The sequence below is a fragment of the Poecilia reticulata genome, chromosome 5 (assembly GCF_904066995.2).
Source record: "Poecilia reticulata chromosome 5, P_reticulata-male-v2, whole genome shotgun sequence".
NCBI classification, from domain to species: Eukaryota; Metazoa; Chordata; class Actinopteri; order Cyprinodontiformes; family Poeciliidae; genus Poecilia; species Poecilia reticulata.
The window spans coordinates 20,730,065-20,753,635 of NC_088834.1; the positions used below are offsets into that span (position 1 = coordinate 20,730,065).

Below are 23,571 nucleotides of genomic sequence, written 5' to 3' on the forward strand. Positions count from 1 at the left end.
CACACTGATGATCACAAATCAGGATTTACTAAATACAATTATGAAAACAAAGACATGGAAAAAATAATGTCATGGATTAAATCGGTGCCTTTTATCATAAACTCTAGAATACCAGAATTGATGTAAATGCACTCGCAGGCAGAATGTTTGGATTCTCGAGAGCTTCTCTGGCAGAAGGGAAAACAGGAAATGCAACCAATAAAACACTCCAGCTGCTGACAGAGCATTTGTTTTGTTTCATGCCCACAGTCTATCGCTACGGCAGCCTATTAAAAATACAATAACACAAAAGGCATCAATGAGGTTTGCATTGAACTGCTTTACTCAGGCAGCAAACACACACTCGCACAAACACAACGCCTAAAAACATTCATCTGAGCCTCGTGCTCCATCTTAAATTGAGATTCACATTCTACTGAACGTCTCTGACTGCTTCCTTTTATATTGATGACAGCCATCCATAGATCGGAGCTCCACCACGCAGTTCATCAGTGACAGTGATTGCAGGAGAAGCTGCATGTGGATTTGAGAGGTAAAAAATTCCAAAAGATTGCACATCAATGTCACAGTGTGGACGGTCTGGTCGGACCGGCCTCCAGAGCAGCTGAAGAATTCACTCCGCCGAGGCTGTGAGATCCAAGAAATATCATCAAACTGAGGAAGAGCTTAAAGAATTAAAGCTGTTTACACAACTCACCTCTCTATGATGCTGTTGTTACACTGTAGTTCTCTGACCAGAAGCTCCATTTCGTCCCTCAGATGATGCATCCTGCAACAAGGCAACACATGAAATCAGGCAACTGTGAGAGTTTGCATCTGCAGCTACACAGCTTAATAACTTGAATGGGTATTCAAGTTATTAAGCTCTTTTGCTGCAAGTTCACCTCAAACCGCCACACTAACAAGATGGCACATTACTAAGATTCAACACATACCACAGATCAGATTAGAAACACTCTGCTGCCATCTAGTGGCTGGGGTTATGCTAAACGACGCATAATAAACGGAGATTTACAATTATTTATTACGCTGAAATTACTGCTATGTTCTTAATATTTTTGACAGCAAGAACACAAATTTACTTAAATGTATTTTTAAGAAAGTAAACAAATTCAGGCAGTAAACGAATATGTAGCACCGGATTTAATTTGTTTCTAAATTTTCTAACAATAACACACCGATGAGTTTGCTGTTCACTTATAGTTTAGAGAACGATGAATATTTTTTAAATGTTTTTTGTTGTATTTTTAGTGCTTTATGAACAGAATGCCTAAAACATTTCCACTCAGTCCTAATAGTGACGTCACAAAGCACAACCTTTACAAAAAAATGACAGATTACAGTGTTTCCCAGTTATGAAGGATTGGGTTTTAGTTTGATTGCCAACAAACTCACTAAACTTTGTAATCGTCTTTCATATAAGGCTTATTCTTGCCATGTTTATAAATTTGATAATAAAATACATTTAAAATGTTCCATGTGTTCCTGTCTCTGCTCTTTGCATTTGAAGTTGTTTATTTTCTTTTTCCTCTCTAAATTTCCAGCCTTAAGCAACATTTGTTGTCATGTTGTTCAGCTGTCTCCATATATTTTTTATTATTATTATTTGGCAACCAGGACTGTCATGATTGTTTTCGGCATCTAAAACTGTACAGGGGAGCATATATCCATGTTCAAGGTAAGTTCCACAATTACGATTTTATCCAAATTCAACAGGTCCTTGAGACAAAACCAACAAATTACAAAAGGTTTAAACTTAAACCCACCTGAAGACCATCTGAGATTTGTCCCTGGGTGTGACTTCAGGCTGCTGTTCAGCTCTACCAAACTGAGAAGAGCTAAGGATTCTGTCCATGGCCTGTGGAAGAAACACACGAGACGAAACATCTTCAGAGACTTTTTTGATTTTATAAAAAAAAATAAATAAAGAATCTAAAGTACAAGAGCACATGTTCATAAATACAGAGAAAGGTTTGACCTTTCCAAAGAGAGAAGGTTGAGCTTCTAATAGAACAAAAACTCTGAAAGTCATAAAAACTCATGTTTACTTTACTCTGCTGCTGCTCGCTAACATCCAAGTCTCCCAGTAAGCCAGCAGAGAAAGAAGTGAAGTCCTGCAGTCGAGTCTGCATGTTCAGCAAAATGCTGCAAATATAAGTGAAAGCAGAAATGTATAACTCACGGCTACTGTAATCCATTACAACCACCATCAATACAGAGGTGGGACTGGATCCCAAAAAGAAACTAAACCTACTTGAATCTGTTTTTCTGAAGTTGAGAGATAATTAACCTAGAAAAGTTCCAGTGTCTCTACTACAGTAACATTATGAAGTTAAATATTTGTTTGAAGAACTCCTTGAAACTCTCATTAAATACATAAAATTTCCCTAATATGTTATTTTAAGACAGTTTTATTTTCCCGAAATATTCCTTTGAATACATTTCCTGCCAGTTTTGAGTTTTGCACTTCAATTTGTGAAGACATTTAAGAGAGACACTGTTAGCTTTTTTCATAATTTCTGTGTTTTGGTAAGTTCTGCGAAATGCATTTATTCTAGGAATAGGCAACAGTATCATTGATCATGGCAAATAGTAATCATGATAAGAATTTAAATTTATCATAGTAATTTTATTGATGTCTCCCATGAAGATTCAGGTTGTGCCTTTTGTACAGCTACATTTTCCTACTTTTGGTTTCATGGGATCATCTACAAATATCAATATATTGGAAAAAGATGATTGAATTACATTTTTGTGTGCTCTTGCGTGTTACAAAATGGGTTTCCTGAAGTCGCCTATTTAATGACAAGGTTTTATCTGCATTTCTGATGTTCTGACTCCAAGCAGTTTCCAAAAATACTGTGAAGTTTTTAAATACCTTTTAGCCTCCATTTTTTTTTAATCGCAATAACTTAAAACAGATTTCTACATACACAGACCTCCTTGCACAAATACAAGAATAAAAGTTCCTGTATTTGGATGCGGGGTAATGACTCCAAGACGGGAAATTTATGGGAAAATACTACTACTGGAGCACGCCGGGCCAAAACGGGAGACTTCACAGGAAAGGGTATTTGAGATGTTTTATTTTTTAACTATCGGCTCAGATCAGTTAAAATTGAGACAGAAAAGCATGAGAAAACTAATTTTCCAATGTTATTTTAATAAAAAATACCCTTAAGTAACTGGGAATAATCAAGATTTTTGAACTTACTAAAATAAATTCCTAATTTCTAATTATTTAAAAATAAAGGGAAAAAAAATAAAAATCTGAAGGAATTAAAACACAAGTGTTATCTTAAAAATAAGATATTTCAAAAAGTTAAACAAGACAAGCAATGTGAAGATCTGTAATCTCCTTAAAGCAGGCTTTGATCGTGTTGCTGCTCTGACCTGCTCCACGTCCTTGTTGAGGCCAAGAGCTCTTTATACCTCTGCACACATTCCTCTCTGAAGAGAGATTTCACCCGCTTAATGTGGGACAACAGGTGGATTCTGGGAAAAGAACAGCGAACAAGTTCAGATGCTTCCTACGCCGAGGCCTCAATCAGGTAGAACCATAAAGCCGCATAAAAAAAAAAAATAAAAAAAAAAGAGTCAACTCACTTCTCAAACTTGTGTATTTGCTCATCGTTATACAGAAGTTCTGGTTAAAAAACAAAGTAATAAATCAGAAAAGTCAATATTTGGATTAATGGCAGTTTTTGCTTTTAGTTGTTCATCAAAATGTATTCAAGGTATTAAAAACAATCCACAAGGGCTAAAACTGACAGGATCGATTTATTGGGACAATGCTATGAAAACATATTTGCCCTGAATTATTGACCTGCTGTTTGACCCAGGTGAGCTTGAGCTTAAGGTCAAAAACTGATTAAAAATATATCCTCTTCATATTAAACTCCCATGTTTCCCATGTTTAGTTGTAGGTAAGCTGCTCTTTTTCCTAAACTCTGTTGACGTTTCTCAAAAACTCTAAACAGACGCTGACCTTCCAGCAAAGTTCCACCTTTGTGTTTTCAGTGCACAGAATCTTTCGTAAAAGTTTTCGGGATTATCGAGTAGTTCTTTGGCAAATGTGAAACAGAAAGTTGTGTGTGTTTTTTTTAAAATTTCTTTCACCAATAGTTTTCATCTTAAACGTCACTCATGACTTCTATTTTGGCCAAGTCTCTTTCTAACTGCTGAATAATGAACTCTGACCTTAACTGTGGGAAGGGAGGCCTGTCATGTTTTGTGTGTTGTTCTTGGTTTTTTTATGACTTCCTGTATGAGTCGTCGATTTGCTCTCAGTCATTTCAGTCATTTAGTCTAGTCACTTTGTGGAAGGTTTTCAGGCATATTCTATATGCTGATATTGGTTCTTACTGTGATTTGGTGGAGTCCCATAAATTTAGAAATGCCACTGTAATCCTTTAATGTCAATATATTGTAGTGGTTTTGTTCCTTATATCCTTGTTTTCCACAGAGGCAAGGTAATTTTTTTTTTCTCTTAAAAAAATGCCTCATTTAAAATTGAATTTTGTATCATCTCCGGTTATCTTTGATGCAGATATTTTAATGATCTGTAACATTCAATGGGTGACGAAAAAGCAAAAAAGTAGAAAATAAATTGTAATATTTTTTTACAGCATTGTATCTCTACCCAAATTAAAAATGGGAATCTGTGCTTTAAAAAAAATCTAGTAAAACCTAAAATAAACTGAGATAAAAAAAAAAAATAAAAAAACATGTAGCTATAAAAGCCTTCGTACTTCCTGTGAGTCTGTCTTTGCGATACTGCTGATGAATTGCTGTTATCTTCTCCAGCAGCATCTGCATCTTCTGACAGCTGTGGGACAAAAAAAAAAAAATTTAAACAACAAAAATGTATTTAATCCTAATGAAAAAAACAACACAGCTCTCCCACAATACCCCTTATCATGAGTGAGGGTCTCCGCCAGCTTGGCCTGCTGTATCTGCAGGTGCTCCAGCTGAGTCTGAAACTCTCGGATGCCAGCAGAATAAATAGGCAGATGCTGATGAACCTGTGACGACAGCAGCAACACATTCTGGTTACGTTATGCAAAAAGAAACAACCTGTTTGCTGTTATTACTCACATACCTGCATTTACAATTAGTTCTATTTGATTTAAGCTATTAATGACCATCTTCTGTCTCCTACTGACGTTCTGCTCCGCTAAAAACAACAACTTACTTGAATAATAGTGAATTTAAAAATCCCATGCAGATCTTAATAAATTATCAAATTCTAAAATACATTACAAAGAACCAACCAAAGAAAATGCAGGAATAAAAAAAACATATGATGCCCCACAAACATAAACCCACAGAAACATTTTCACGCAAAGAGATTTTAAATGAGCACGAGGCTTGTATCTGAAAGGCAAATAAAATTAAGATAAATTAACAGAATGTTATAAATAAAAATATATTAAATTGGCAAAAACAAGTAAGACCAATTCATAACAGCAACAGGAATAACAGAAAATAAGTGTCAATTGATATTAGATAGAAATAAACTGCAAACAGGTAAAACCAAAAATTTTTAAAACCAAAAACTTGGTGTGAAAGAATTAATAAGATAAAAAAATAATTAGGGGGTGGTACAAGTCAGAAGAAAATCAGACAAAAATTAGTAAATTATTAGAAGCTTTAAAGGCATTAAAAAAACAAAAACATAAGCTATCCACAAACACTAAGAAAGCCAGTGCAGAGAGGTTAAAATCTGAGTCCAGTTAGCTCTCCTCGACAAAAGATATTAAAAAAAAATATTCCACCAAAACTACCTTCAGGTATTTAGCCTAGCACACAGTTCTCATATTATTTTCATGACTCACGGTGAGCAGGTATGACTGTGCATTGATAATGTACAATTCAAATTGGGGAAAATATTGCAAGCGGCCAGTCTGTACTAAATCAGCCTGGGGGTAAAAGCAGTCCTACATTAGTCAGACTGAACTCTGGTGTTGCTTCCTGGAGGCGCTTACCAGCTGCAGCTTCTGACTGGAGTTATCAACGGAGCCTTGATTTTCAGCCGAATATAAAGCTCTAAAACAACAGCAGTAGACAGAGTGAGATTATAATGACAGTAATGGAAATCCAACTGTGAGAATCCAGAGATGTTTACAATGTAGGGAACAAATACAGACCTGAATTTTAATGCCTGGTTTATAAGGTTTATTAAATTACAGCTACAACACGGTGGCTACGAGAAACTGCTTCTAAAAGCCGCAACTAAACGTACAGTTTGTGAATCCTGTGCTGCGCGCTGAGGTAGGACTGCAGTCTAATGGTGATTATTGCAATGCTGTGCATGGCCTCTGTGCACTCGTGACGCAACTTCATCCTGAGAAACCAGAGAGGAAAAAGAAAGGAGTAAGAAGGATAAGATGACCTGGTGAGAGAGAATTTATCTGTTTCTGCATGAAAAAGGTCTCACATGTAGCTGTAGTATCCCTGCAGCAGCAACTCTCTGTATGTGTGAAGCAACAGTACGATTCTCTTGTACTGGTGAACTATTCCCACTATTACCTTAAAAAAAAAGAAGGAAACAAGCAGGTCATCATAAAAAAATGTCTAATTAAACAATGCAGAAATAAACTTGAAGTTGGTAGAAAATAGTGTGAGTAACGGTACCTTGGAGAAATTGTAATCTGTCGCTACGTCAAACTTGGATGGAAAGGGAGGCGTCTCCGCTACAAAAAACAGAAATCCAAAGAAATATGATTCATGACATTGTTTAGGTTTTACTAAATAACTAAGGACTCATGTTGTATTCTAGATGTGACTTCCTTCTTTGCTGTGTACACATTGTTGGTGTAGCTCTCAGACAGATTTTATTAAATTATCGAGATGGGGAGACAGCCAAAGAAAACAAAACAAAAAAACATTAAGGTCGTCTCTGTTTGCCTTACGCTCTCTGAAGGGCAGGCTGGCGTTGGTCTCCGGCGTGCTGCTGAGCAGAATGAGAGGCTGGGAAGATGAAGTGCAGGGAAGGTTCACCACCTTCATGCCGCCCTCCAGGACCAAATCATGGCCCAGGTACATGAGCTGCTGCTGCGGGATGCCGATGCCAGTCTGAGCTGCCACCTCTTCAAAGAACACCGACACTCTGCTTAGCACAAAGGAGACACTTCAGGTTTATCTTAGCCAAGAATTTACCCCTCTGGTTTCCAAATGTTGTATATTTCACACTATAAAGCGCAAAAGGCAAACATATTGCAACTCTTGTTGTTGTTAGTTGAAGTAAGGCTATTTGCAAAATATATTTCAATAACTGGCAATTCAAGGTGCTTCACATGATGAAAACATAAAGCAACAAACATTGTAATTTCGCTATCATCAAAAATGATCCTCATGAAATGTTAGAATAAAGCCTAAAATGAATCCATCCTTGTTTTTATTAATCAAATGTAAATGTAAAGAAATGGGATTTAGTCTTGACCTTAAGAAACTCAGTGTTTTGTCTCTTTTGCAGTTTTCTGGAAGGTTAATCCAGATTAGTGGAGCATAAAAACCGAATATTGCTTCTCCAAGTTAGCTTCTGTGGATGCAGAGCAACCCAGAACCAGAAGGCCTGAGCAGTCCAACAACAGATATTTAATGTATTTTGGTGCTAATCAATTTAGTGATTTAGAAACTAACAGAAGTATTTCAAAGTCTACTTTCTAAGCTGCAGTAAATCACATAAAGACCTTAGAACTGAGGTAGCTCTATTTTACTAGTTTTAGTTGCATAGCTGCAGCACAGTTAATGGCAGAAAGCTCATCTTCTACTTCACCAGGACTGCAGCTGTAAATCTTTGTCAGACAAAGGCGAGACACAACAAAATGGTCCAACAAATTCACAAACTAAGAGTTCCCCATTCATCAATTTGACTTAGACCCTACAAAATCTTTAGAAACAAATAACTCAGTAACTTGCCAAAAAGCTATGAAAGTCTATGAGCTATTTTTCTAATAAGATAACTCAAAATCACAATAAAACACAGGTACGTTTTTAGTTTGATCACAAAGTGTGTGTCCACATCGTGACCAGCGCAGACGTACGTGTTGTAGTGATGGACGTAAATACTGTGAGCCATGGCCTGCTGCAGGGAGAACAGATAAACGGGCTGCCGCTGCAATACGTCTGTAGTGGCTGTGAAGAACTGGTCAAAACCCCAACACCTGCCTTGGTCGGCCTCCATTATGCCTGCGAGGACGGGAACTAGAAGGGCTTTCAGACCCCTGCAGACAGACACGGGGTGTGGACGCAAACGGAAGGAAACATGTGAACGCAGGTTAAAACATATCACTAGTTAACACACTCCTATAAACTGAGGAATTACTGTGAAAGGTGGCAGCTGTAAGGTAAGTGGTAGCTCCACTCTATAGAACCGCCTTCCACCCGCTGCGTGCCGGCTATCGCTCCCATGGGCTTCTCTGTGGTTATCTTGTACCTGAAGGGGAAGTTAAACAAGGAAGGGAAGGGTTTCAGCGTTTCAAACTCCAGACAGGTTTTTAGGAGAGAGTTAAAGCCCGCAGCTTACATGGTGAGTTTGTTTTTACGGGGTCCTTCGAAAGGTGTGAAAGGGAGACTCCCTGTGGCGGAGTGGTACAAGGTCACACCGATGCTCCACAAGTCTACGCTCACGCCGTAGGATTTCTGATGAGGCTTGCGCAGCACAGCGCGTTCATACATGTCTGGGTGCTGCTCATACGGAGAGAAAAAGAAAATGACATAAGCGATGCTTTGTTTTCTCTGTTATTTAATCTGTTGTTGCCAATACAGATAGTCAGGAGCACCTATGTCATCATATTTACTCATTTGACTGAAAGAAGGTCATTCAGTCAGAAAACGTATAATCTGATTTAGATATTGAGATCCGAGACATGTTTCCATTCTACTCTTAACAGAATACCGCTTGCAACAAAGAGATCAGAGGGAAGAGTTGACAAAAGAAGCTGCAAATATGCCGCCTAGATATAAGAAGCTGCAACTCTAATCTCAAAGTTCATCTCATTCTGCATTTTATCACTCAATTAAAACCCTTTGTGTATTTTATTGAGATTTCTTTCTTAGTCCAAATGCAACATAGTGACTTCAGAATGAGACCGGAGAACATGACATTCAGGTTGCACAAGAAGTCAGGAAATTATACGGATCCTAAACATTTTGTACTTTTCCAGACTTAAGTTTTTACATTGAAGAAAATGCTTGCCCTATATTTTCCATTCAGGTTGTGGTACAGTGCCATTTTGTTGCTTTATTTTATTAAATTTTTTTGCATACGGACAAACTCTATTTTATAACCTGTTAACTATTTGCACTTGTTGAATAACAGTTGTCGCATTCTGCAAAAAAATGCTGATTCTGCAATGAGGTTGGTCAAGTTTGGTACCTTTATCTGAAAAAATTTACAAAAATTAGTAGTTTTAGTACATTGTTGAACTTTGGCACCAGAGTCAGTCTAAGAACCACAGGTCCAGTTCAACCTGAATTTGAAGGTGTCTAATGTCCAAAATGTTTAGAAAGAGTGATTTTTTTTTTTTGAGCTTGTGTGCGTTGAACACTAAAATACTAATAAGTAAACTGCTTACATCAAGGTCTGATGCTGCAAATCAAAAATAAATTGTGGTATTTAATTATAAATCAATGTAAAATCCAGTGCATTTATTAAGAAAAATTATTGGGATTTTGCTCTTGAATTGAAGATTTTAAAAAGTCCAAACTCAATGTTTTTAATACTTACTCAAATCTGTAAAATTACATGAATTTTATCTTTATTTCTAAAATGCTATATGTAAAGAGCTCCTGTCTTAGTCACCACTTTAAAGTTTTTTTTCGATCTTTAATTAGAGTACCTGTAATTTTTCAACTGCCTTTTCTCAAAGAGGAAAAAAGCACTGCTGCACAGTTCAGCTAAGTTTGATGCTAAGACTAAAATCATACCAGATATTCCTCAGTTCCATAAATGGACACAAACTTCTCGTCGTCTTCCAGCTCTCGCGCCGCTCCGAAGTCCGTCAGCTTGTAGACGGACTTGCCGTCCTCTCCAACCTGCCTCATTATGTTCCCCGGCTTGATGTCCCGATGCACTACTCCGTATTCCCGCAGATGATTCATACCCTGCACTGCAGACAAAACAAAGACGGAGGTCACCCGTGGGCACACGAAAACGTAGAGCAAAATCCTACCCACAAACCTACCTATGCACTGCAAGACAGTGAGGAACTCTGCTTCAGGCAAGCCAAAGGCGTTTTCTGGGTCCTCGAGCAGGTTGAGCAGACTCCCTCCTGAACAATACTCCATCACCAGGACCTTCTGCTTTGTTTGCAGCTGGCAGAAAACCAACAGAGTCAGACAGCTGCACTCCTTCATAAGAAAAGTTTAAGTAGCAACTTTAAAAAACAAAAATCTATGTGAAATATTCCAGTTGTTGCAACTGGGCCTGTCACAGAGGCAAATTTTGCTGGATGATAAATTGCTCCAGACGTTGATAATTGACAATATTGTGGTTTTAATATAATTTTCCACTAATATAATAATAACGGCATAATTATGCAAGTACACCCTCTCAATGATCAATAAACGTGGAACTAAAAGACATTTTACATATCCAAAATAAGTAAACGAAGCACCCAAAACAAAAGATAAAATGGATGCTGAAGTGTCTGTAGACAAAACTGTCCTTCAAGCAGAAGGTTAGTTGAGGCCGATGAAGCCCTTTTGTCATCCAATCTTTGGTAGAAAGAGAGAGAGAGAACCAAGAAAAACTATCACACAAATGGAAATGATCGAGCTCGATTTAATTTGTCCTGCAAATCAATTGATCTATCGCTTATTGCGACACGTTCAGTTGCAACACGTCACTCCGTTTCGGTTTCCTCTTCCTCTGGTTCCATTACCTCCTCGACAGCAAACAGCCTCACAATGTTGCTGTGGTTGAGCTTCCTGAGCATCTCGAACTCTCTCATCTGGACATCATGGGGGCGGCTGTAGCTCAGCACGTTGAACACTTTCACAGCCACCAGCTCGCCTGATCTCTGCACAAATACGCACATTGCGGCAAAATCGTCAGCACAGAGCATCACAGGAGAGCGTCAGACAGCCCACATCACTGAAACCGCAGCCTTTCCTTATCTTTTGAAGATGCAACAGCAAAGGCTACGCTGTATGAGATGGTGGCTAAAATGACGCAGGGAAGTGTTATTGATGTGAAGTGGTTCTGCCGGTGGCGGCTACCTTGTTGCGCGCTTTGTAGACGCTGGCAGTGGCCCCCTGCCCGAGGACGTCATGCATAGACCACAGGTAGTTTGCTGTGCTTCCTGTTATACCCGACATACTAAAGGAAGCAGAGAGAAGAGCCATGCGGCAGCAGAAACACATGGCAGATCACAAACAAATCAAAATTTGAAATATATGAGGAAAAGGTGGCCAAAGAAGTAGAACAGGTGCATCTCAGTTAATTAGAACCTCATTCAAAAGTTGTTTTGAGTCTTTCAGTTCAAAAAGGAAAACACATTTTATTGATTCACTACGATTTATCTTTTACATTGTTACCTCTGAACCAGTAGTATTTTACCCAGGCTAAAGAGAAACGGGAACCAGTTTTCATCTTTACAAATTCAAATACATTTTGAATTTCATGTCATATTGCATCGGTGTTTGGGTTTTGGTTTGTATGTGATCCTTCTTCATATGGGTTGTTTATATTCTATACATCTTGCCATATTCTGATCTGTCATGTTCTGTGTTTATAATTGTTTCTTGCCATAGTATATCCTTCCTTTATGTTTAGTTTCTTAGTTTATTCTTCTCCTTGTAAATTTGTTCTTATTGTTTTCTTATTCTTTTGGGGCCTTTTATTTTCTCTTTTTGGCTCCAAAAACTTTGGCGTCAGAGTTCAGCTTCTTTTGTTTGTTACTTTCTTCTGTCAGTTTTCCTGATTTATTTCTCCCTGCCGCAGCTGTACCACATTTCCTCTAGTTAGTTTGTCTAGCTCTTCTGTCACTTTCCACCCTGCCTCAGTATAAAATCCTGATTTTTCATTGTTCACCACCTTCTACTTAAATGCTTGAGTTTTATTCCCTTGTTTTTTATTTCTTTTATGTGGCTCATTTTCAGAACCTGTAAGTTTATCTTTGTATAGTTCTTATGAATCACTCAAACGGCTGTCTGAACCAAGGCTCTGCCAAACTAAACATGACATTTAATTTGGAAATTAATTTCCAATAGTCTGGAAGAAGTAAGAAAAGAACAGAATCCACATTGCTAGAGATCGAATGTGAAATTTCCACAGTAAGTGATGACTGGAAATGGACATGCTTTTCAGTAGACTGGGATATGCTACAAACAACAACAACAACAAAAATCAGCATGTAAATCATTTACAGCCCTTTGGCAACTTTATGATTTCATAAAGGTATGCTTCAAAATCCCCAAGGGGAAGTGCCAGACTGTTTGCACACTCAAACCACTTTTAAGAAACTCACTGTTTAATTCTCTGTTTCAACAGTGCTGTTAAAAACATTGTTTTTGCATTCAGGAATCCCACAGTGGGTTGTTTTCTTTACTAAATAACATTCAGACAGACAAACTTTATTTCATTTTTTCATCTGGATTTAAAAGAATGGGAATAGGCGTGCTTTATTTATTTATTTTTTTAACTTAGTTGACACATTAATCTGTCATTTTACTGTTCTTCTAAACAGGTAGATGTCTCGACACTCCCAGCCCTTGGGCAACTTTCCTATCCCATACCTGCAACAACACAGCGAAACACTGAAGGTTCGTTACGGTGACAGCAGATTCACTTATTTATTTACCTGTGTATAAATAAATACACACACAAATAAATGTGTATTTATTTATTACCAAACACTACGATAATAATTAGCTAGCTATACGGACTGGTCATTTAAAACACAGTTCTCTAAGTTTGTTAGCATGTTAAGAAGTTATCATGTTAGCAGCTATGTTAGCTTACCTGGTTCCGGTTCTGGAGTTGGCCGAGTTGTTATTCATCTATAGCGTTTTGTTTAACCCGGGTCAGTGGCTCCAGCCCGTTTCAGTCCGTCCGCCACTCACAGCGTTGCGCTGCGACAAAACTATCTTGACTGGAAACAAATTACGCCAGCGTGTAAAACTTGTTCCGCAGAAAAAAGTGACAGCATGCCGGAGTGATGGCTGCGGTCTCAGCGGGTGACACGGGGAAGAAAACACACTCGCTGGTAGCAGCAGGCGTCCTGAATTTTGTACGAGGATTCAAAGTTTATTAGATTCCTGAAAGGCAACAGCCTCTGTGCATGGCTGAACTGTGGTGTGTGTGATGAAGGAAGTGTGTAAGCTTCAAAAGGGGCGGACGTTTCTCTTTGGGTAATGACAGCGGAAATAACTAGGGAACTTCCGACTTCTTGCCTATTAAACCGTAGCTGTGTAAATAACCAGTCACAGCCTGAAAGATCACTGAATCATGCAATGAATAGATGCATGTTTTACATTAATTTTAGTGGGGTTTTTTTTGTTTTGTTTAGTTTTCACAAACTAGTCATACGTACAAAATCTGATATGTGGAAAATAGTCGATCAAACATTATCCATAGATTATTTTAGTTTTGGTAATATGAACTGTTTCAGGCACTTAATTAATGATACAGTAAATGCTGACACTTTTCAAATTGGTCTCACTGAGTCCAGATGAAGCTCTCTCAAAATAAGAAAAGTGTATGTTCTCTAACCCAAACACATATTCCCCACACACCGCTTTCTGTCATTCTAAGCACAGTTAAAAAAACAAAAACAGTTTAGGTCAGAAATCATACACTTTTAAAATTTCTATATAAGTTTCCATCATAAAACCTGTTCATACTTTTACTGCTTCCAAAAGAACAAAGTCAAAATCTCCATAGAGTTTGATCAGTATATTTTTATTGATGTGCTGAATTGCAACATGAAAATTGAAAAACAATAAGGCCAAAAAGATTTACCTTCTTTTTCTTTACTTGAACGCTTCGACTACTGAGACTTTTTGTAAGAAGTAAACTGATCCTGCCAATAAAAAAGTTAGCGTTCATCTCAGAAAGAAAGTAGCAGACCTTTATTGTGAATGAAAGCTGCACGCCATTGCAAAACATAAAGTCCCACCACCTGGTGGTGGTTTGCTACTTCAGGCACTATGAAGCTTGTTTGTGTTGGTGGGATCATGGAAACGACAGCAGAATTTTGGCATTTGGAAAAATAATTTAAATAAGCCTGCTGCAAGTCAGATTAGGGCAGATTTGGGGTTTCTATCAACAAAGATATCCCAAAGCATACCTCAAATTTTTTAATCCCATTTTTTATGTCCAAATGAGTAATTGAGTAAGTTGTCGTCATTAATCCTTAATTTCTGATAAATAAAAAAACATAATTGCACAAATTTTGATTGAGATGGTTAGTATTAGAGTTAATAATCAGATAAAAAAATGTTTGAGGAATTTTTTGGTTTCTGACACTATGACATGATAAAACACTCCCCGGGTCAAATTGACCCACGAACATTATTGCTGTACCTCAGAAACGAACATAATAGGAGGGTTAAGGTGCCACACAAACCAGACGAGCTGGAACGATTTGCAAAACCAAAGTGGACTCTATACCTCAAGAGACATGTCTGTAAGACAAAGGCCGCACTAAATGTCACAATGTCAATAGTGAGCAATGTAGTGCCAGAAGCGATGGGCGTGGTCATCTTGTCTCCTGGTAGAGACACTGGATCAGTGTTAGCTAGACAGCTGTTTGCTTTTGTTTGTTCATTGCTTGGCTACCACAAAGATGCCTTAGGTTGGTTTGAATATCTTTTTTTCCTTGATAAGGAAATCGGTAGTTGAAAATTGCAATTTATGTTTACTCAGTTTATGACTGTCATAATTTTGCTCATCTGAAAAAAATTAAGTGTAATTAAAAAAGTAAAAACAAGAGGCAAATAGTTTTCCTCACTGGTACGTATGCATATGTGTACTCAAATTAAAGGTTGAGTTTTCCTAAAATTTTCCAGTGCAATATTTTTGCTAGAGATATCAAAGTCCTACATGAGGTGAAACCATTTTCTTGACACAAAAAACATTTGAGAGCTCGTTTTTTATCCTGTTTTGAGTTAGATATGTCTAACTATACGTTACCTGTGTGTTCCAGCTGTGTGTGTGTGTGTGTGTGTGTGTGTGTTTGTGTGTGTGTTTTTCAGTGGATCAACAAATCTTATAGCAAGCCATGTTTATTAAAAAAAAACAGATCTACTACAAGAACTACACATAGAATTATATAAGGCCTGTTTGATTAAACTACTATTGCTATTACTGTACAATACTGTACCAAAAGTGTACCTCTGTAATGTACAACATTGTATATACAAAGTACATCTGAGCACATGATTCTCCAGTAATACAGAGACAACTATAAATAGATTTGACATTATTGTCTTTTTTTCTTTTTTTTAGTTCTGTGATTTTTTTTCTCCCGCCCCCCCAAATGCACACACACAAAAAAATGCATACTCATCAACAATATTCAACTCCAACACATCATCCCCACACAAGTTAGTCCACATGCAAGCCAAGTGCACAATGACTGATTAGAGTTCACAGAAGGTCTTTTGCGCCTTTTCACAAATGCACCGACCACCCACATGCATGTTTGTACTGTACGCGTGAACAGGAATGGTTCTGCATCGCACAGTCCCTCCAGTTGTGATATTGAGGTAAGAGCAACACAAATACACCAGGTATGCACAAAAACTATACAGAGATTTCAAAGAGACTTGACAGATACAGTTCATTACAGGAATGCATACCGCGCTGTAGAGCTGGGGGGGAGAGGGGAAGCTTCAAAAAAAAAAAACAAAAACGGTAACTTACACTGAAAAGGCATGGATTTGTGCTCTCTCTTACTGTGAGTTTCTTTTTTTTTCACATAATGCAAATTCATTTTTGCAAAGGGCAAATAGACAAAAAATAGGCCAGTTTTCGCATTGTCTTCTTAATAACAGCAAGCTTGTCTGCCACTGCTAGGGTTGCTACAATGACTGAAGACAACGCATCAGCTATCTTAGCTGGTTTGTTCCTCATTTACAGTGCCTTGCAAAAGTAATAGCATCCCTTGAATTTTTTTCACAGTTTGTCACGCTACAACCATAAACTTGAGTGTTTTATTTTATTTTTTGTAGGATTTTACAGTGATCGCCCAACACAAAGTGGTGCATAACGCCAAAGGTGAATGGTTTGAAAAGTTTGCAGGGGAAAATCTGAAAATTATGGTGAGCATTTGTATTCAGTCTCCTGTATTCCTTTTGCGTAGAACCACATTCTGCTGCAATCACTGCTGAAAGTCCGTAGACTGTAAAGTCTGTAATTGCAATTAATCATATATTCGTTTGTACTGATATATACTGGAGTCAACAGGGAAAATAATTCTGCAAACAGTAAAATGAACTAACCATACTGTCAGTTTTTTTTTGTTTTGCAAACATCATCAGTTAGATCTGATATTAATCAAAAGTCGCAATTCTACAATGCAACAATTATCCATCACTATTTTGCAGAACAGCTGTTTTTATACTGAGCTGAAACTGCACTCAGACTCTTTAGTAATTAGGTGACTACTGAAGGAAACTGAATGCTGATGAGGTGTATTAGATAAAACAAACCCCATTGCTACCTTCCTTCCACTTCACAATTACGAGCTACTTTGTGTTGAGTTGATCCTATAAGATCCCACTAAAATATATTAAACATTATGGTTTTAATGTGGCAAAAATTTGTAAAAAAAAAACCTAAAGGTAAATAGAAATACATTTGCAGCTGTAAATGACACATTTTCAGGATATTGAGAACTGGCATCTCCTGAATGTAGGTTTCAGTTGGCATTCATTTATGTGCAGGCCGGGGAGGTGCATAAAGTACTCTCTATCCATGCATGTGCACACTTACACACATGCATATAGATAGATATAACAGTCCATAAGTTCCCCCACCCAACCGATTCTTGGCATTAACTCGGGAACACAGAAGATGAGGTGGTTTTTTTGTGCTTACATGTGCACACACTCAGGAAGATCCTCAGCTGCATGCTTTCCAGTTATCAACATGATTATTAAATAGTAAAAACAGAAGATCAAGATGTTTTCTTTACTTATAAATTATTGACTTTTTTTTTTGGAACTTGTGTTACAGCTGGTATCCCCAGTTCGGCTAGTTGGTACTGTGAGTGGCCCCAGCATGCATGATAACAACCTGAAAGGCGTTTAGCTGCCTCAAATCACCACACATTAGGGGAAAATGTGTGCACAGTCCAAAAAATAAAAATATGCCATATAAAGACGCTGGGTTTCAGTGGTCCCCTACACACAGACACATGGCAAAGCTGCTGCACTACAGCAGCTTCATACCGCCAAACTTTTTGCTTTCATTGTTTTATTGCTATGTTAGATTCAGAATTACTGTTGGCCATATTAGGTACATGTTTATGTTATGTAGTTAAAAAAAACACAGATGCACTAAAACACTGAAGGAGAGGTAAATAAAGCTCTTGATCACGTGATTTACACTGATATTTGGCCAAGTTTTTCCTTTCTCTCATCGTTCCGAAGAGAAAATAAAAAATCCCATCTGCCTCTTATGAAGCAGCAAGTCGGTGTGTTTCGGTTCTTCAAAGTGGGGAGCTTGGCTTTCACAGTCTGTTCTCGTAAATCAAACACTCCCATCTGTTTCTCCACACAACACAGGGTTGTCAAAAAGAAAAAAAACAAACCCTGTCATGTCTATTATACAAAAATTAAACAGTGCTTTTTGTTCTTTACACATAGAGCTCCTTCGCAAAGGCAAATAACTCTTACACCCGCACTCAAACACAATTTCATATGCAAACCCTCGCTACCCCCCGCCCTCCCCCCCAAAAAAAATGTGTGTGTGTGTAGGCTCCAGATGTTATTCCCCTGCTGGAGGTTTTGAAATACAGCGTTGTTTGGAGATCTCTCTGCAGAGGAAAAGAAAAATCCAAGCTTCTCCTTGCAGTAAAGCAGAGCTGCCAGCAGAGGGCACACTGTTCCTGCTAAAGACAATGACACCTAAGAGGTTGCTAAGAAACTGCTACATGTGAGTAGAGGGGTTATGTGAAACAACCAAAGTGCTTTTTGCACTTGCTGAAAGAGCTGTAAGGACTGTTACAAGGAATTCAGGAAAAAATTAAGCGGGACAGGATTTGTCATTAGACTGGGGAGGGGGTGGAGGAGGAGGGGGTGTATGGGCGAGTGAGTGCGCGTGGCCCATGAGTGGAGGAGGTGGCGTTGGGGGGACGATGGAGGTCGGAGAGCCCATCGCTGGGCTCCCGGTCCCTCCTCCCTTTGGGAACACCACGGGTTTCGGTCTGGTCGCCGGCGGACGCAGCTCCCTAAAGGAAGGTACGGATGAGGAGAGGGTTGACGAAGACAGGGAGGGGGACGTGGCAGACGGCAGCGGGCTCCGCGGCTGGGTCTTAGGAGGGCGGAAAGACGAGGGAACGTCGCTCGCCGACGAGGCGCTGCGCTGGAGCGGGTGGACGTAGGAGGGGCCGCCCTCGCCGTCCCGCAGCAGACGGGAGTGGAGCGGGCTGGAGGGCTCGGAAGCTCCTCCTCCGCCGCCTCCGCTCATGCCCTTCAGCTGCTCCAGCGTGTCCAGCACCACGTCGGGGGTGTGCGTGTGTTTGGAGGGCGTTTGTCTTTCAAACTTACTGAGCTCGCTCAGGGCCGAGTCCTGGGTGTCCTGCAACGCAGCAGGCAGACACGATGTAAGCAAGCAAACACCGAGGACGAAAGGAACCGAACTCCAACGCAGGAAAAAGCCGTACCTGTGCGGTGAGCTCCACATGACCTATGACCTCAGGGTCCAGGGGCCTGTGGTTGCTGAAACTCTTGGAGCGTCCTGCGGGGGCCGCCTTCCGTAACTGTGGACTCTCCACCTAAACCAGGGGCGTCAAACTCATTTTAATTTCGGGCCATTTTCGGGCCAACACTCACAAATGTCCTCAAAGGGCTGGTTGTCAATACACAGTGTGTTGATAAAACTACCAATTAACTAACTGTTAAAATATGAATAAGTAGAATTTGATGACAACTTCTTAAAATTAAACAGTAATAAACATTACAGATTATTTTACAAACTTCTGCATCATCAGACAATGTGTCAGTATTTGCAAGAAAACGTCTTCCTCTGGAGCAACAAAAAAGAAGAAGAAGAATAGAATCAACACCACATGTACCGAACCTTTGTTTTGAGTGAAGAGTGCCGAGTGACCGAGTTGAGGATGTTGTGAGCGCTGACGGGACGTTTGTCTCCCGAGTCTTTCACCTGAGGTCCACCGGTGAGAGGCGCCGTTCTGGCGCCTCCCGCCCCGCTGCTGCTGGCCGCCGGACTTATGCTGTCGCTCTCCGACCTGAACGCTCTCCGGATGTTCCCGGGCTCAGGCCGTTTCTTCAGCCTAAAAGACACAAAATGCTTACTGAGTTTAACTGAACCTGGCGGGGAACTGCAGGAAATCCCCGACGCACAGAGTTGAAATGGTGATATTCTGCGGACGTGCAACCCACTTGAGGTTGGCCAGATAGACGTCGGCCACGTGGCCTCCTGTGGGAGACGGTGCGCTGCCCCGAGTGGACACCCTCTCCTCCAGCTGCTCCCTGCTGTCCACTTCAGGCTTTGGACTGCCGCGTTCAGCATCAGATCTGAAAAATTGTGGGGAAAAATAAACATTGATCGCGCTAATCGCACAACAAACAGCCGAAAGTGAAGACACATGTGAACAACCCTGCGGCGTGTTTGGAAGTCAAGGAAGATTTTTTAAATTAATCAGGACACAGTCTTAGTGGCAATATCATGCTGTGGGGATGTAGGTTTTTTTCAGACATTTACAGGGAAGCTGATCAGAACTGATGGGGAGATTAGCTACAGTTTGTATAAAATGTATTCACCACTTGGATGTTTTACACTTTTTATTGCTTTTACAAATCAATCTTGATCAACAAGATCTGAGTTGTTGTTTTTTGACAAAATAAATGTCCAAAAAAAACGTAAAAGCAGATTTTTAATAAATAAAATGAAAATATTCACCACAAATTAAGTGATGTCAGTATTTAGCAGATGCACCTTTGGCTACAATCACAGCATACAGTCTGTGTGGATCTGTCGTTAGGCTGGCTCCTCTCAATACTGTAGTTTTACTCCGTTCTTCCTTGCATAACAATTCAAGCTGCTCAAGTCCTGCCACAAATTTGCTATCAGATTAAGTTCTGGGCTTTGACAAGTGAACGCAAAACTTAAAGGGGATTCTAACAGTTCAGATGTGCATCTGCAAAATATTATCATAACCGTTTCTGTGCGGTTCAAAACGATGGACCTCTTTGTTTTCTTCCTTGTCGTGTTCCTATAAAATAAATTAAAGATTCTGGTTGCAAGGTGACAAAATGTGGAAAACTAAAAGGAGTATTAAAAGTTTTACAAGGTACGGTGTCCATCGTTCATGAACATAATGTAATCTTCCAAATCCTACAAGAACTGCACCACAGCTGGACAACAATATTGTGTTACTGCGTATTTTTACGTATTGGAGAGAAAATCTGGAAATCTGAACCTTTCTTTTGATCAAATTTAACACAACTCTGAAAAGGTTACAAACTACTGTCTGCCCGTCTTAAGCTGAGAAGGAAACTGATCTCTAATCACATGCAGCTTGAATCACTGCTGCTCAACTCGCTTAGCAACGGGGGATTTCCAACAGTGCGAGAACTGTTGACGTTTGATCAGAAATGTCAAACATGTGTTTGACCTCTTCCCTGTTTAGGTTTTGAACAGAGGGCTCTTTGTCCGGTGAGTGAAACATCCGAACATTCACAAAGGCACGGAAATAAAAACAAACGTCTGTAACACCGCCGTTCGACACGAGGCCGGAAAAGATCTTACGTCTCTTGGATGTTGATGTACTGGTGCGGCACCAGACCGTCCACTCCGTTGTGCTGCCCCTCCCACCAGTCGTCGGAGGCTCGCTGGAACAGCAGGAGAGAGGCGCCCTTTTTGAATGTCAGCTCCCGACCGGAGCGGCCCGTGTAGTCGAACTTGGCGACGGCTTCGACCGGTTCAGACTCTGAAACAGCCAAGGTGCCTGAGATTCAGAGGGAGGGTCAACGGAGGCAGGTGGAGCGGCAGAAAGCAGGGTGCAAAGGGAAAAGAGAGAGAGACAGAGAGAGGGGTGGAGAGCCACATTAGTGCAAAGCTGTTTAGTGCTGCTGCCTTACGGTGATGATAAAAATGCATTATTAATAGGTTAAAGCAAGCAGGTCGGGAGCTACGATGACAAAATTATAGCCAGTGAGCAGCAGAACGGGGTTTGTTGAAGTAGAACAGAGTGAAAGTACGCACCGTCTTCGCTGTTGTGCCTGACTGAGACGGTGTCAGGTGCCGGCTCTTCCACTAGGGGGGGCTCACACTGCGGACTGTCGCTGCAGCAGACACACAGCACAGGATGTTCAAGAAGGAGGTGAAGGTTTCAGTCTCAGTGCCTTGCAAAGGAGTTTATACCCCGTGTGTTTTATTGGGACTCTATTTGTGTGATAGACTGACACAAAGGAAGGCTTACTTGTGAAGTGGAGGAGAAATAAAAAAAAAAGATCTGAAAAAGTGTTGTGTGGATCTGTCATTTTCCTTATGTGTCACAGTGGCGCACCACTTTGTTTTAGTTTATGTGAGATACACTGAATTTACATAAAATAAAATTAAAATTCAAATGTAAATTGCATTTACATAAAATCCCCAAATAAAGTTGCAGAATGTCATGAAATCTAAGGCTCGTTAATAATTTGCCAACGCACAGTAGTTCAGATTTTTCCAGGATCATCTGGGCTAAAAAAGTCTGCGTTTTAAGAAATGGTAATGTTTTAAAATGATCTTTCTTGTCAGGTTTGATGAGTTTTGACATGAGTTGTTTTTTTCCCCTTTATACTTTGTTACACAGTAAAACACACACACACACAGTAACACAGGATATTTGTTAAAGTTAAAGATGTCCTGGGGAAACGGGACAAAAGCCTACAGGATGCCTATTCTCATAATTCTACGGTCAGCCAACCAAAATAAATCCAAGTGGCCTAGGCATACATCTAGTTACAGGAAGGTTGAAGGTCGCATTATCCCTAAATTAAATTAAATCACGAGTGTCCTTTTATTCTGCAATCAAAAGCTAGAAGTTCAACAAATCCCAGGTGTTGCCGGTGTGATAACATAATTTAAGCCCATTCACAGTGACTGACTGGCAGTAATCACAATAACAAGCTTCAAGAGTGAGATTGTAAAATTAACCATTGCCTGCGCTGTTGTGTGCTGCCTGATGTGGTCAGGTGGGGCTTTAATCTCCCATCTGATGGACAGTAAGCTGATTCCCGTGGCCCCCCTGGATCTGTGTAGCCTCCCGCTCTAAATCTCTCCCTGGCAGCCCTTAAATAAATCCTTCACTCCCTCCTCAATTCTTTCCCTCCCAAATCTCCAGCAGCCGTTTGAAACGACTTGTACCGACCATCCCAGGGCCTGTACTCATTGATATTTTAACTGTATCTCACCAGAAGTCGTCTCCGGCTCCAGGGATTGTATACATTGGGCCCGGCAGGTCCTGCAGGCCTGGGAAGATGCTGTCGTGGTGGATGATGATAGTTTTAATGAGTTCGTTGACGTGAGCCTGGCAGGAGACCTGGTCATGGCCTTCAGGGACAGACATCAGGGTTGGGCCGAAGCAGATGGCCAAGTTGTAGGGGTCCATCATGTTTTCCTCACTGTACTGAGACAGACTGGGGTGGGTGGGGTGAGGAGAAAACACAGAGGTTTTAACATTATTTTTATTCCTCTATCTTAAGTAGACAACATGCTCTGCACATTTAGAACTTTTTTATATTTAGTCACAAAGTTTTATTGACGTTTTATATTCTGAAAACCAACACAAAGTAACTTTGAAGTGGAGGTAAAAGCACGCCTTGTTTTATGTGAATAAAAACCTGAAAAGTGTGGGGTGCATTTGTAATCACCTGGCCAGAATGAAATACTTTGCTGAAACAAGTTTCACTGCGATCCCAGCTGCAAGTCTGTCTCAACCGGATCAACATTTTTTGCTCATTCTTAGTCTGACTGGTTCAGCGAACAGCAATTTTCAAGCTTTCCTAAAACTTTCTGAGCATTATTCATTGTTTAAAATCTACATTTTTGTCTTTGTGACGCTGTTCCTTCACTAATAATCTCCAACAAACCTCTAAGGGCTTCACAGAACAGCTGTATGTGTGTATAGAGAATAAAAACAGTGCTTCTGTGTCTTCTGAAGGGTATTGGGTCCTCCGCATTTTATTACAGTGCATCAGAGTAGTACAAAAATACATGTTAAAAAAGACGACGAAACTGTATTATTTTCTTTCTTTTACAGTTATGCACAATTTGTGTTAATCTACATAAAATCTTGATAAAACACATGTCCCACTATCTGAGTCGCTAACTGTCCAGGGTAGAAGGACATCCCCTTCCTGCGGCGATCCAGAGCAAAGCGGTGATGT

General features: G+C 39.8%; 2 protein-coding genes across 4 annotated transcripts in view; both read right to left on the reverse strand.

The window, feature by feature from the left end:
* Nucleotides 1–5: 5 nt before the first annotated feature.
* On the reverse strand, nt 6–13,360 carry ikbke (inhibitor of nuclear factor kappa B kinase subunit epsilon). Its single transcript, XM_008409250.3, has 21 exons — nt 12,971–13,360; nt 11,227–11,326; nt 10,890–11,027; nt 10,191–10,320; nt 9,934–10,115; nt 8,531–8,691; nt 8,330–8,440; nt 8,049–8,228; nt 6,915–7,111; nt 6,637–6,695; nt 6,440–6,531; nt 6,245–6,346; nt 5,988–6,048; nt 4,912–5,024; nt 4,752–4,828; nt 3,607–3,646; nt 3,394–3,495; nt 2,049–2,145; nt 1,767–1,858; nt 698–769; nt 6–627 (listed from the first exon to the last, which is right to left on the reverse strand). The coding sequence occupies exons 1-21, from the start codon at nt 13,006–13,008 to the stop codon at nt 564–566; spliced, it is 2,208 nt and encodes a 735-aa protein (XP_008407472.2). The 5' UTR covers nt 13,009–13,360; the 3' UTR covers nt 6–563.
* Nucleotides 13,361–15,218: 1,858 nt separating this feature from the next.
* The window catches only part of srgap2 (SLIT-ROBO Rho GTPase activating protein 2), a 61,961-nt gene continuing 53,608 nt past the window's right edge, over nt 15,219–23,571 (reverse strand). For 2 of the 3 annotated variants that reach the window (XM_081607260.1, XM_008409251.3), the window contains exons 17-23: nt 22,597–22,821; nt 21,404–21,483; nt 20,948–21,146; nt 19,579–19,713; nt 19,256–19,469; nt 18,840–18,950; nt 15,219–18,754 (exon numbers count right to left, since the gene is read on the reverse strand). In XM_081607260.1, coding sequence (XP_081463386.1) covers nt 18,200–18,754; nt 18,840–18,950; nt 19,256–19,469; nt 19,579–19,713; nt 20,948–21,146; nt 21,404–21,483; nt 22,597–22,821 — 1,519 coding nt within the window. In that variant the 3' untranslated portion in view covers nt 15,219–18,199. The remainder of the gene's footprint in view (nt 18,755–18,839; nt 18,951–19,255; nt 19,470–19,578; nt 19,714–20,947; nt 21,147–21,403; nt 21,484–22,596; nt 22,822–23,571) is intronic. The other variant, XM_081607261.1, reaches the window with a different exon arrangement.